Here is a 14,449-nt window from a genome sequence, read left to right as displayed (position 1 = left end):
ACGTTGCTAATGGCCTAGATTTACAATATAACTTCTGCATCTCTCTCCTAATTCTCCCTGGTTATATCTTATTTCAAATTCCTGCAGAACAACATTATCCACTGCATTCTAAGTGAAGACTGGGTTGGATAGACTGGATGTGGGTGGGATGTTTCCCCTAGCTGGGAAGTCTAGAACAAGGTGTCACAATCTCAGGATATGGGGTAGGAAATTTAGGACCAAGATGAGGAGAAATTTTTTCACTCAGAGGCTGGTGAACCTGTGGAATTCTCTACCACAGAAGGCTGTGGAGGCCAAGTCACTGAATATATTTAAGAGGTAGATAGATAGATTTCTAGACACAAAAGACATCAAGGGGTATGGCGAAAAAGCAGGAATATGGTGTTGAGATAGAGGACCAGCCATGCATTGAATGGCGGTGCAGACTCAAAGGGTCAAATGACCTATTACTGCTCCTATTTTCCATGTTTCTATCCGACCTGTTGCATGAATCCATGTTTGTGTCCCATTTCTGGTGGTGCAGTGGTGCTTGTAACCTATTCGTGCCAATGCCATGGGCAATATGCACTTGAGTTGTTCAGTAAGCCACTCGAGGGAATGTATAGATGCCCCTGGCAGCTTCGCGAGGGTCCCAGACCAGTCTGCGAAAGCAGTCCATAAATTAAAAACATCGTCTCCCCTGCCCTATCACCCACGTTCTCAATCTTGAAGCTGGCATCAGTCTTCGGATATTGTGTTAATGTTATAGAACCAGTTCTACATGCTAGAAAAAAAATGGGGCTCGCGAGCAACTATTTATCTGTCAATGACTTGTCGAGGTGGAGCACAAAATTCTAGGCTGACACTCCCAGTGCAGTGCTGAGGGAGTGCTGCACTGTTGGAGGTGCCTTCTTTCGGATAAGACGTTAAACCGAGGCCCCGTCTGCTCTCTCGGGCGGATGGAAAAGATCCAATGGTAATATTTTGAAGAAGAGCAGGGGAGTTATCCTCAGTGTCCTGGCCAATATTTATCCCTCCAATCAACATAACAAAAAAGCAGTTTATCTGGTCATTATCATATTGCTGTTTGTGGGAGTTGCTGTGCATAAATCGGCTGCCGCGTTTCCCACATTACAACAGTGACCATACTCCAAAAGTACTTCATTAGCTGTAAAGTGCTTTGAGGCATCCGGTGGTCGTGAAAGGCGCTATATAAATGCAAGTCTTTCATTTTTTTTCTTTCTCTGTGCTGGCAGACCCAATAGTACCATTTCACCTATACAACAGAGCTGTTGATAAAGTTGTTATTGCCACTGGAACGCAGCACAGAAGACACGGACAAAAAGGGGAAATGTTTACAGTCTTTTGGATGAACCACCTGCTCCTGCAATCACGCAAGGATGGCAATTCACTTTGTTTCAAAATGTGCTTTAACAGCAAATCATCAACATCAGGAAGCACGGTTCCGAAGCCAATTGAGAGAAGGATGTTAAAAGTTTACTTCTTGAAAGAGATTAGTGGATGTGACTTCCACAGATCTATTGTCAGTACGTGGGAGGTGAGGAAACACCGGAGAAGCACGCTTCCTGTTTTTGTAGCAAATATATTGAAACACGAAGTTCATAGAAGAATGTTCGATCCAAAACTTGGGTTTAGCAAACCTAAGAATTTTACCCTTTCAGCTTGCAAACTTTTAGAAATATGTTCAGAAAATGTGCACTTGTTGCCTTCAGTTGTTTCCCCACTTCGGTTACAATGTTTCTGTTCAATTCTGACTTTATTGTGTATATCTTTTTATGCAAATGATCCTCAACTCACATATGTGCAGAATGAAAATCCAAGCTTGTGCAGCACTACTATCTTTACATTACTCTGATAGAGGTGTTACCATTCCGACTATTATTGTGGTTCTATTTACAACACAGCAATTCTCCATATGAGCAGAATGAATAAAGTTATAGACTACCCATTTACCTGCATTCCTAAATTGGAATTAGTTCCCCTCTCGATGAATTTGTAATCTGTTGTGGAACTTAAAGTGGTTAAAATGATGTCACCGTGATTGAGCATGTTTTGGGTGCTCTGAAGTGTCGTGACATCAATTCTTATTTGGTCCGATGAATTTTCAGCTGACCTTAGAGCTGAAGTATTTGAGTCTCCAGGTGCAGCAGTAGCAATAGCAATAGATGTATTCAGTTTGTTTTCGATTGTTGAAGTAACATCTGTGTGCATCAAGACAAAAATACAAATATATTGGCTTGTTAAAAGACTTGTACTCACTACATGTCTGGCAATTTCAGTATTCACAGGCTATGGATGTTACAAATCTTACTGAACTTTAACACTAAACATCAGGAAGATTCAAATCTCAGTTTTGGCAGTATGTTTTGTACTAATAAACTAGTTCTTCTCATTTAATCCCTCTTCTTCTGAAAGCTACCAGCTCTTGTCGGGGTACCCACAGCTCTCTGGTGCATGGGTGAGCATAGACGCTGAGTGTCGGTAGGCACGTTGACCACACATGATATTGCCCCCAAGCTGAGTTTCACACCCAAAGTCCACACGCGCACACACTCTCTTAACCATTGTGAGCAGTAAGGAGCTGGAACCCCAACAGGTTTTTCTGATCCCTGGCGCAGAGGCACTGAGGCAAAAGTATTGTAGTGAATCAACTGGAGCCTTGGGACCTGTTAGTCTATATGGTCTAGTGCCACTCCAGTCAGAGCCATCAGCAGAAGTAAAACCAATATGTTTGTGCATATGTGAATGTGTGCGTGTGAATGTATCTGTGTATATGTGTGTATTTGTGTGTATACATGTGTCCGTGTATGTATGTGTGTATACTGTGAACTTTTTGGCGTGGAAGCAAGTCATCTTCGACTCGAGGGACTGTCTATGATAATAATGATGATGATGATGATACGTATGTGTCTGTTTGCATGCATATGTGTGTGTGTTTGTGTATCTGTATGTGTGTGTATATATGAATGTATGCGTGTGTGTGAGAGAGAGAGAGACCATCTGATAAAGTACTTAATACAAGTGAGGCTGACTTTATAACTTATAGAAGTAACTGTTCTGCCTCACGATAGACAAAATGGAACAAAAGGAGCAATACATACTTTAACAGATAGAAACTGCCGGGATTTTAATTTGCGTTGATACAGTGAATGCATTTTAATGTATTTTCATGTTTCTCAATCTAGTTTTATTTTCGGTATCAGCATGGAAATGGAATAAGTAATTTCCTCAGAGAACTGAGTAGATCATACTAATTTAGAGTGTTTTGCAAATAATCTGATAAGTTTTTTTATCCTCACACAATAATTTATTAGTTAATGGCTGCAGGTTTCTTCATAGTTGAAACATGGAGGGGTTGAAAATGTTTTCATGAGGGGGTATCCTGATAATGCAATTTAACAAAATTTTTATGGAGCAACAAGCTTCATCAAAATGCAACTCATTTTCATTGCACTCAGCATAGAGAATTGTGTTTATACCAGACGCCTCAACATCACTTTCTTTGCATTTTTACGCTATGTTTTAACAATTGTAATGGAGATTATAAGAAGAATGGGGTGCCCGTGAATACTGACCTTCATGCCAATTTATCTACCATTAACCAGAAATGATTAGCTCTCATTTAAAAAAAAAAAAAAAATCCCTTTAGTAGGAATTAAGTTTAAAAAAAAACCAAATACAACCCCAAGCATTCACCATTTATTATTTAGCGAAGGTTAAAACTTTAACCATTTCATCTTGCCTCCAACAGCAGCTGCTCCTGCCCCATCTCTCAGGAGCAGGCTGGGAACCATTCCATACACATACATCTTTCAAAATGTGTAAGCTAGTTTCCACCAAGCTACTTACGTGTTAATGCTGGGCAGGAGTGGGAGATGAAACCAAGCGACAAAATCTACAGTCCAAACTTTCACTTTCCTTGCACCATCAACAATATTTTCAGAGCTTTAGAGCCGTGTAGCTACACAATTAAAATAGCTCACTGATTAAAATAATAATGGGGGCAAAATTGCCCCTTTTTCAGAGGCCCGATAGCGCCTCTGGGGGGTGCTAATGGGGCTTAAGACATTGTTCGCCGGGCGGGGGGGGGGGGGGGAGAGCACTACCGGCTCCCGGGAAATTGCCCAGGACTTTGCAGAGGTGCTCCCATGGCTTTGCCGACCCCGCGGGTAGCGCCCCGGCGATGACATGGGTGTCAACTCTCAGGTCGGCTCACTAACCTGTTTTGTTTTCCGTGGTCCGGGCCGCCATCGTGCAGCCCGGCACTTTGTTTTGGATGCCGGGCTGCAGGCCTGGTACCACACTGCTCTGGTGGTCTAGTGGAGGCCAACACAGGCCTTGCAGAGTGCGCAGTGGCCCTCCCCTTTAAGTGAAGGAGAGTGGGGATGAAGCATGCTACGTGAAGCGTCAGCATAGCGCTGCACAACTCGCCCCAGCATTGCCCCTGGACCCACCCCTAAAGGAAGTGGAGTGCGCGAGATTGCGCTCCACTTTCTTTGAGGGGTGGTAAGTCCAATTCAGTGGCTGGGACGACCCCAGCAGGTTACCGCCCCCAATCAGGGCGCAGGGCAATTTCGTCCCCAGTATATATTCTGGGCTAGTTGGCAGCGTTGAGAGACAATTAAGAACATAGTTCCAGTCCGCACAGCTGAAGACATTGGGGTAGATTTTCACCTGGGCGTATAACCGGTGTTGAAATCAACGCAAATGAAAATCCAGGCAGTTTCTGTAACGGGAAATTGCCAACGAGGTGAAAATCTACTCAATTATGCTCACGCTATCCAATTTATTCCCCACACCTTTAGTACAGATATTGAGTCATTTGTGGCCTTTTGACACTAATTATTTTCAAAATACTGATATATTAAATTGAAATGATAAAGATGATAGCCCATCCTGATGGTTAAGCTCACCTGACTGTGCACCGAGGTTTATGGAATGTACCGGATCTTCTGCTGAACAGTGACAACTCCATTGGACTGCATTTAAAAAGAAATATCAAAAAGTGGTTAACAAGATGGTTTAATTTACATTATTAGCCCCTGCTCTGCTTTTTGAAAAGGAATGAAGTCGATATCTCACTTTCTTGCCCCCACATTTGGGGTGAAATTCAAATTTGGCTGAGCAAATGTTGACTTCAATGGATACGAGGACCTGGCAGGGTGTCTAACAAACGGCCGACCCACCATTGGGTTTGCACCACGACCAAAATTGAATTTCACTCCATTGTCTCTAATGTGCAATAAAATGTAAGTTCCTTCTTTCTATCTTTCCATTCAAGCACAGGAGACTGTGAAGAATAACAGACTTGAGGTTGAACCTTATCGTTAAAGGTCCGAGTTATAAAGAAAGATTGGAGAAACTTGGGATTTTCATCCTTCGGAGGAGGCATCAGAGAGGTGATCTTACAGTGCTATTTAAAATAGTAAATGTTATAGAAAAGGTGAATCTGGAAAATTACTTTCAATTATATGAAAAGAGTCAAATGAGGGGTCGCAGGTTCAAACTAGTAAAGGGCCAATTTAGGACTGATATATTTCACAAGGTTTTCTTCATACAAAGACCACATTTTAGCGAGGGTCTATTGCATGGAATGTTCTTAAGTCTAATTGTGCAGTTCCTATTATGTGGGCCTCTTCATCTACCCAAAACAAACAAAAATCACACACCCCTGATGCACAGTTGAAAACTTCTATGTTGTATGAAGGCCAGATTGCTTGAGAGTACTCCCGCGGGATGTTATTTCATGGGGAACTGAGTTCCTCTTCCTCTTTTTACAGAGAGTAAGAAATTAGTATCCCAAGGGATTGAATACCAGGTTCCTGTCAAACAGGTCAGATCCTTTTTAACTCAACTGCAAAGCATTTTCATGGAAGCTCTATTTATGTATATAAAATTAACAATTATGTTGGGATTTTGTTTCTGGTGATAGGTTTTTTTCAAAAAAAAAATTCAAAGTTGCTTATCACTTGCAGAGTAGAACTTTATTTTTCATCTGCCCAAGTTAACTCTTCCACAAACCAAAAACTTTAATCAGAGGAAACTAGTTGTGGAAAAGGAATGAAACACACTTTATACACCGATGAGAAAGATTGTTAAGAGTATTACGTGTGAGCTACAGAAATTCAGGGCAGCAAGAAAGTAGAGAAAGGAGTGGTGATCTTGGCACAAACACACAGTATTTTTATGATATTATTACCTCAGTTACTTACATGCGAATAGCAGAACATGCTGCATGTTTAAACTCCAGCAGTTTTATCTTTCTCCTGCGCACTATAGAAATCCAGGCACTGAACAGCAAATATTCCCCTAACAATTCTACAACCATCAAATAGGAGGCCTACACTAACCAATTAAAATGGCCTCTGGAGTTACAGTCTAACACTGCAGAACCAACAACTGGCAGCTGTGAAGATTATAGAGAAGGAATTCGGTATTGCCCTGTTTGGGGCTTTAACTTTTGAAATCCTGAGAAATTAGCGGCAGGCGCTAATGTTTCTCAGGTTGCACTAAATTGGGTGTTTGCGCTCCAGAAGGAAGTGGAGCGCTAAATCAAGCGTCACCACTTCTGTTGAAGCGCTAAAGCCGGCAAGAGGGGCAGTAGCGGTGCAGCGCTGCCCAATGTCCCGTGCAGTGCTGCTGGAAATGAAGGCTCCTTCCCTCCCTTAAAGGGAAGGGCCATTGTTGCAAGTTCTGCAATGAAAATAGGTGCCTCGTTGCCGACGGCAGCCACGACCCACCAGGATCAGCCCCAAGCTACTCGAGCAGAGCATAGGGCTGATCAATCGTGGCCCAAGAAAATCATCAAAAATTAAAGTTAAGCATCACGAAAAATGTTTCCCCCCCACCCCCAGCAACCGTCATCCCCTTTAAACAGCGCTCCTGAAGCGATCGGCCTCCTGAACAATGCCTCCTGCAGCTGTCAGTGTTGTGGCCCGCTATTGCTGCGGGGGGCAGAACCAAAGTTCGGGTCCGGGTCGCTACCGGGGCGATGCGCATGGCGATGGCGTCACGATATCCGGGTGCAGGAGATCGGGTGCTCGGGGTTACCGCCGCCGCAAACTTCCAGGGGAATTTAGCGGGCACGGTACTCTCGCCGCGCCTGGTCGGTAAGTAACGGGAAGCGCAAAGGAGGCCAATTTCTAGCCCAGTGACTTCTATGATACTATTACCATTAAAATGTGATGAATCCACCTCACTTTTATTGCTTTTTCAAACTGATCCATTCAAAGCTGCAAGAAGTATTTATTCTTTATGCCCATGGTAGAAATCAACACGTTGAGTAAACTATGGAGTATGATCTTTATCAATAGAAATGCCAACATCACAATGTATTTGCAACTACAATGTTCATTTATAAAATGGCCCCAATCTGTGTTTATTTGCCAATGTTTTCCAACGGTATTTATGTTTAGGTTCATTTTTAAGCCTGTTTCCAGTACTGGCAGACTCAGTGAGGGCTATATTAAGCAAATTTTCTTTGGAACAGAGGTGGCTTGGAGAAGACCTTACTGAGGTGTACAAAATTATGAGGGGCCTAGATAGAGTGGATAGGAAGGACCTATTTCCCTTAGCAGAGAAGTCAATAACCAATGGGCATAGATTTAAAGTGATTGGTAGAAGGTTTAGGGGGATTTGAGGGAAAATGTTTTACCCAGAAGTAGTGGGGATCTGGAATTCACTGCCTGAAAGGGTGGTAGAGGCAGAACCCCTCACCACATTTAAAAAGTACTTGGATATGCACTTAAAGTGCTGTAAGCTACAAGGCTATGGATCAAGAGCTGGAAAGTGGGATTAGGCTGGATAGCTCTTTGTTGGCTGACACGGACACGATGGGCTGAAATTGCCTCCTTCCATGCTATAAATTTTTATGATTCTATGATTCTGCCTAAAGGAAGATGCATGGAGGAAGATTCTTCAAGATTATTGCTGATTTGGCCACAGCTGGAGTCTATTCTGAGCACCACACTTTAGGAAGAATGTCAAGGCCTGAGAAAGGGTGCAGAAGATGTTTACTAGAATGATGCCAGGGATGAAGGACTTCAGTTATATGGTGAGACTGGAGAAGCTGGGATTCTCCTCAGTGCAAAGTAGGTTAAGAGGAGATTTGATAGAGTTGTTCAAAAACATGAACAGTTTTGATAGAGTAAATAATGAGAAATTGTTTCCAGTGGCAGGAGGGTTAGCAACCAGAGGACACATATATAAGGTGATTGGTAAGAGAACCAGAGGCAACATGAGGACATTTCTTGTTACGCATCGAGGTATTGTAATCTAGACTACACTGCCTGATGGAGGAAGCAGCTTCAATAATATCTTTCAAAAGGGAATTGGATAAATACTTGAAAGACAAAAAAATTACAGGATGATAGGGAAAGAGGGGAGTGGGACTAATTGGACAGCTCTTTCAAAGAGCTGGCTCAAGCACGATGGGTCGAATGGCCTCCTTTTGTGCTATATCATTCTATGATTTTTTTTGATTAAAGAAGGAAGGATTGAGGGTAGAACAATATAATGTGCACGTTACTTTTGATAATAGTGTTTCTAAATATAAAAAAGATTAATTACGCCTCAGTAGTATGACTCTGGTTTGAACTCAATTCCCATCTGACAAAATTCATGGCATAAACAGTCCATTATGTATTACTGCGTTGGATTAATTAAGCACTCTTATTGTGACAACAAAAGAATTGAAAGTATGGGAAAGTAAATGTCACACTGCTGCAGTAGCTTGAGGTCAGTTTAGGTGTATCTCTGGAAATTATACAGGAGAAGTTCTGTTAATATCATAATTAAACAGAGTGCCTGAAGGCAATTAGGCGCAAGTTTCCCAATATTGTTATGCCTCATCGTATGATCACACATCTTCATAGCAACAATAAAGGAACGTCCAACAGACAGTACCAATTCTTATCAATGCAGTCACATTTCAATAACATTTGTTGTCATTTTATATGTAAAAAGTATAATTGAATAAAAATATTTTTTCGGAAACTGTAAATGACATAAAAGTCAGAGAACAGCTAAAGTGGGATTTGTTCTGCCTTTCCTTGAGAAGCAGTTCTGCAATATTTAATATTCTTGTGCAGCAGAATAAGACAAGTGACCTAGCAGCAGTATATTAGAGCTGTTTGGTTGAATCCAATCCCAGCTAAGTCCATTGAACCAAGACACTGCCCAACATAATGGGCCCGATCTTGCTGGGGCGGGGCATCTCGTGGCGTGCAATGTTAGACTTTCTTTCTGCACCTTTCAGCTCAAAATGTTTTTGTGCCATAACTTGCTGGAAGTGCGAATTGTTAACGGTGGGGCGAGGCCACTGGCCATCTGGGACCTCAGTGAACAGTGGGACCAACAGTCTATCTCCGTAACCAAGGAAATTTGAGAAAGAAACAGAGGAACAACAGGGTGAATTAGAGTCAAACCTGGTACAGAAAGAGAAATAAAGAGTAAGATTGGATTAAGTCAGAGAAAAAAAAAAGAGATGGAAAGGAAAAGTAAGAAAACATAAAAAAATTTAAAATTTGACATTTATAAAATCTCTAATAACAATTGACTACATGGAGGAATGAGATTGAACAGTTTGAATTGTTCTCTTTCTGGGTCAGTTGATTGTCATTTCATTAACCATTATCACATCATTAAAAAGGTACTTACTCTGTTAATTACCAGACTTACCTTTCTGTGGTGCGTCTAATGGCCAATTAATGTGCAAATTCAGCATGTTCTTAAAAATAATGGGGAGGCTAAGGCCGAGATGCTATTGGTGTGAAGCAAGCGGCAGAGCGGCGTAAATCAACCAGCAATTCTGGAGATTCACAACTAATGGTGCATCTCTTAATCCCCTGAATTTGCTGGACGATTTGCATATTGATAACAGTGTACATCATTAACATGCCATTATTTTTCCAGCAAGATCCAGCCCAATAAATATATTAATTTCTTTTCAGCTCAGTAACAACGTAAAATTAGCTTCAGAAGCAACTCCAGTTTCTTTCTGCAGTTCTAATATTATCATGAAAAATATTGGAACTTGTCCAAGTCTGAATTGAGGGAATTAAGTAGGTCATCGAGTATAATAGAACAAGTTATACATGGTCTAAAAAGAACAGGCTTGATCAACCCAATAATCTTTCCTGATTCCATGGCCTTGATTTCAATGGGAGGGGTAGGGAAAGGTGCACGTAAGCCCTGAAGTAGGCAGTGCACCCAAATGTAAGTGCGAAGTCGAGGACAGGCCCAATTTTAACCGCTGGGCCTCATTTCCCTAAATTTTCTCCTACTCCCGCCTGAACCTGGCCAGCTCCACTATCTGGCGGATGGGTGAGAGTGGGATTTCGGTGGCAGGAGGCCACAGCCGGGGTCCTGCAGGAATGGTCCCAGCAGTCAGGTATGTGATGAGGGGAAGGGGCACTGGACACAATGGTGTGGGGGGGGAGAGTAATGGGGGAGCCTGGGCCAAGGGAGGCTCAAGGCCTCTTCGTAAGGCCCAGGGACAGCTCTTTTGCTCCTCCTGGCCAACAAGGAAATCTAAAATAACATTCAACAACTTACCTTGCTGGGCCTCTTCTGGCCCACGATCCACCTCCCAGTAGGTCTGGCATACGGGAAAGCTGTCGCTGCTCCCCCTACTCAGGCCTCCAACTAAGTCAGCCGATCGGGTCCTGAAGACATCAATCTGCATATTTAGAGAGGGCCCAACTTCCATCCTGTGGGTGTCCTGCTCGCCTGCTCAAATGAACAGGTTAACCTCGGAACACGACATGTGGGCAGCGGGATCAGAGCAAGTAAGTCACTGTCCTCATTTTAACTGCCACCTCCCCCACCTGGTTTCCACCAAATGGTGAGTATGTTAAAATCTGGGCCCATACTTTTTTACGGCTTACCAAAGCAATCCCTCTCCTTGATAGAAATAATTAAAAGTAACCTATGGGTCAAATATATAGATTCATTCAGTTGTCAGTACATCATACTATTGTCTGGCCACAAGTTTCTGTGTCAGATATTGCTTTGATTAACCAATGGAGCAAAACACATAGGCCCTGATTTCGCGGCCCCTACGCGTGCGTATGAGGTTCCGCACGTGCCCGTGGGTGCCCCGCAAGTTCTGGGTTTGGGCATGCGCCTAAACCCGAAACGTGCGATCTGTCAAGCATCCTCTTGACAGATTGCACGCATCCAGAAGTAAAGGGCCTCCGCTATTTGCCCAACTTCTGCCCAGCGAATGCCCTTGAAATGTTTGCGACTGATAAAAGCAGGTGTAAGTAGGAATGGGAAAAGCCCTACTTGGATTCGTTGGGCCGGCCCACGTGATCCCAGGGACGCGTACAAAGCGCTTACGTCCCTGGAATACGTGGAACTTTATGCAGGCCTTCGCTGAGAGGCCCAGGAGTGCAAGTCTCTGAACCTCCCGGACCATCAGGTAGATTCGTAGAAATTTTTCAGGTCGGAGGCATCCGCCCGCGGGATGCCTCCGAATGCAATTTCTGGGCCACAGTTGCCAACCCATAAATGACAGCGCATAGAGGGCTATCAGCATTGTGTTCAAAACGTCCTGGTTTGTATGTTTCTTTCAAACACTATGTAAATATCATTCTACTCTTCACAGGGTTAACATGTTGGAACTGGGATTGAAGAAGCCTCTTAAGAGAGCTTTGACTGGGTTATGTTTTCCAGCTGTGCTCTGGAAAATCTTACCTAATTCTACTGATGTAATGCCTTCATCATGTTTCACGAATCGTACTTGGCAAACCTCAATCCATTGATGAGATACTGTATAATAAAGTTACAGATGTTCTTGGAATAGATTGCATTATTCTGCAAGTAACGGCTATCTGGACAACATCATTTTATTATTTGAGGTTCATCAGCCATTGAATGCTCAAACATTGTTTTTCATAAATTCATTGTCGTAAAGCAACATTATGTAAAACAAATATGCCAAAGACAAATATATCACGTTGAAGACATTTAACCAATGTTTGAGAGATAATATATCGTACATTCCTGTCACTAGTCTTTCAGATGATTATCCACAGTTAGGCATCAACATGATGTATGTATACAACAAGAACTAATTTGACAATGTTATTTTGTACTGACCAAAGTTTAAGAGCTTGTACAGGCTTTAAATATAATATTTAGACTGGCTATGACCTGGTCCACAGAGGAACGATTAATAGATTAGAATTTGTAATTGCAATATGGAGTACAAAATTCCCAGACTTAAAGGAAATCTTCCTTCTTATTGTACCTTAGCCTCAACCGACTCCCACCAAAACCAAGCTCGAGGGTTTGGTTCTTTAAAAAAATTACATAGCAACTGTTATGCATGAAAAACAATAGAATTTACACCGAGCCCATGGGAAAAACAAAAGTTAGTAGGTAATTAATCTTTGCAGAGGAACACTGACCAACATATGTCCCACTAAACATCACAATGCCTTTTTTATTTAGTGTGGAAAGAATCTTGGACTCTAAAGTTACTAGCAGACGCAGACAAGGAATTTCGGACAAATGTGTTAGTTTGCGTGGACTAGTGGCCCATGCTGTATTTTTAGGGCTTTGGTATTAAAATTTCACCAAAGCAACGGAGTAGATTTTCATCTTCACCGCCTGGGTGGTGACCTGGCAGAGTTGATCCCTCGTCTGTTTTAGAACCCCCACCCCCTCCCACTCCTCTTTCCCTCCCACCCCAATTTGCATTCCATTGATTTCATGCAATAAAAATTGGGTAGGTTCCATAATGTGTGGGCAATTCACTCCACACCACTGTGACACCGTGACATTTTCCAGCTCCCACACCAGCTATCATTTGACCTCCCTCAATGGGAGTGCCAAATTTGTTGTCATTAAGGACAGCTCTGGGCTGTGGAAACCGCACCCATGCCCACTAGCAACAGGTTGGAGAATGATCAAATACAAATCACGCAGAACTCTTACAGGCAGCAGCCAGAGGAGGCTGCCCTCCCATTGGATTAGATTTGAACCCAAATGCCAGGGTTGAAATACTAGTGTCTAATTAACTACACCTTCCAGGCCCAAAATAGAGAGCTTGTCTTCTGCCCAACAGATGATTGATTTTCAGCTGTGGCCAAGTGGATTCGGGACTTTAAAAAAAAAACAAATAAGGGAGAATTTTAACTCTCGGGCAGGAATCTGGTGGGAAGAACGAGCCACCCACTCAGGCCTTCATTGCCATCCCTCTGGCCAGCTGAAATGCGTGTCCAGAAACAGCTTACTGGATCTGGGCCTATGAAGATTGGGTGGGTCTGAGGTCCCCAGGTTGGCAGTCAGGGAAGTTGCTAAGGAGGGAGTTTGGGTAGCTATACTTTTGGAGTGGGCCCGCTCAGTCAGCAGTTAATATAACATTGGGGTCCTATTTAAGTTATATGACCCCCGATTTGCATATAAAATAGCTGCTTAGCTGGAAATGAGTGGTAAGTGTACCCCTTGGAATTCAACTCCCTTTCCACCTGGTTATCACAGGGCAGAGGGGGTTGAAATCCTGCCCTATAGCATACAAATAAGACCAGACTATGCAAATTCAGCCTTTTCAGCAGCTTCTGCTCACCACCAGTATGAGATGCTAGGAAGAATCTGAAGCCAGTGCAATAAAATGAAATCTGTTGGTATCCCCACTAAGTAATATCCAGGCGTTTATATTGTCGTCTTTATATACTATTGAGAAGTTTTAGAAACAAGTAGTGTGACCGGTATGTCTTGTTTCAAATCATTAAGGACTCTATACTTTGAATATTTCTTTGAAGGATTTTAGTATTACTACTGACTGTGTAAACACACTGGCCCTGAAATCCCGGTCGGCTGCTTCCTGCGGGCGATCGGGTAAAAAACTTTAACATTTATGCGCACTTACCTTATCCTGCTGCACCCACGTGAATTTCCGGTCCTGAGGTCTACACTGACTGCGCGTTTGGACGTGCGCAGGCCTGGAGCTGGAGTCACATGGCTTTGGGCAGCCAATCAGATATAGTATGTTCCCATTCATAATAATGGGAACTCTAAGTTGGAGCTCCCATTATTATGAATGAGAATCAGCCCCCAAAACATACAAAACCAATAATAAGCAATAGAAAAAAATACAGCACATATTTTTACTAATTTAAGTTAAAGTTATTTATGTATTTAAAAAATATATATTTTTCTAATTTAAAAAAAAAATTAAATTATGGTTTAAAATAAGTTTACCGTAGTGGAGAGAGTTTTTAACAATAAAATGTGTTTTTATAATTTTACTTTAAAATGTTTGTGTATTTTAAAACTATTACACCTGTAACAGTAGGCTATGCCCTTGCTTTTATCAGGCGCAAGAGTTCTGAGGATATTTGCTGGCCAAGATATGGGTAAATACCGCAATATTGCCCGTGCAAGTGTCCTCGCTCCCGAGATACGGAAATCTGTCAAGCATTGTGCGCTGAAAACCGGCATT

At 42.4% G+C, this 14,449-nt stretch overlaps 1 protein-coding gene across 2 annotated transcripts in view; it reads right to left on the bottom strand.

The window, feature by feature from the left end:
- Nucleotides 1–14,449, bottom strand: part of cd34 (CD34 molecule) — a 56,843-nt gene that overhangs the window by 25,970 nt on the left and 16,424 nt on the right. For both annotated transcript variants that reach the window (XM_070859438.1, XM_070859439.1), the window contains exons 2-3: nt 4,914–4,979; nt 1,954–2,201 (exon numbers count right to left, since the gene is read on the bottom strand). In XM_070859438.1, coding sequence (XP_070715539.1) covers nt 1,954–2,201; nt 4,914–4,979 — 314 coding nt within the window. The remainder of the gene's footprint in view (nt 1–1,953; nt 2,202–4,913; nt 4,980–14,449) is intronic.

The sequence above is a fragment of the Pristiophorus japonicus genome, chromosome 17, assembly GCF_044704955.1.
Source record: "Pristiophorus japonicus isolate sPriJap1 chromosome 17, sPriJap1.hap1, whole genome shotgun sequence".
Taxonomy (NCBI): Eukaryota; Metazoa; Chordata; class Chondrichthyes; family Pristiophoridae; genus Pristiophorus; species Pristiophorus japonicus.
Note: the sequence above shows the minus strand (reverse complement) of the source record. Positions and strands in the feature narration are given on the sequence as shown.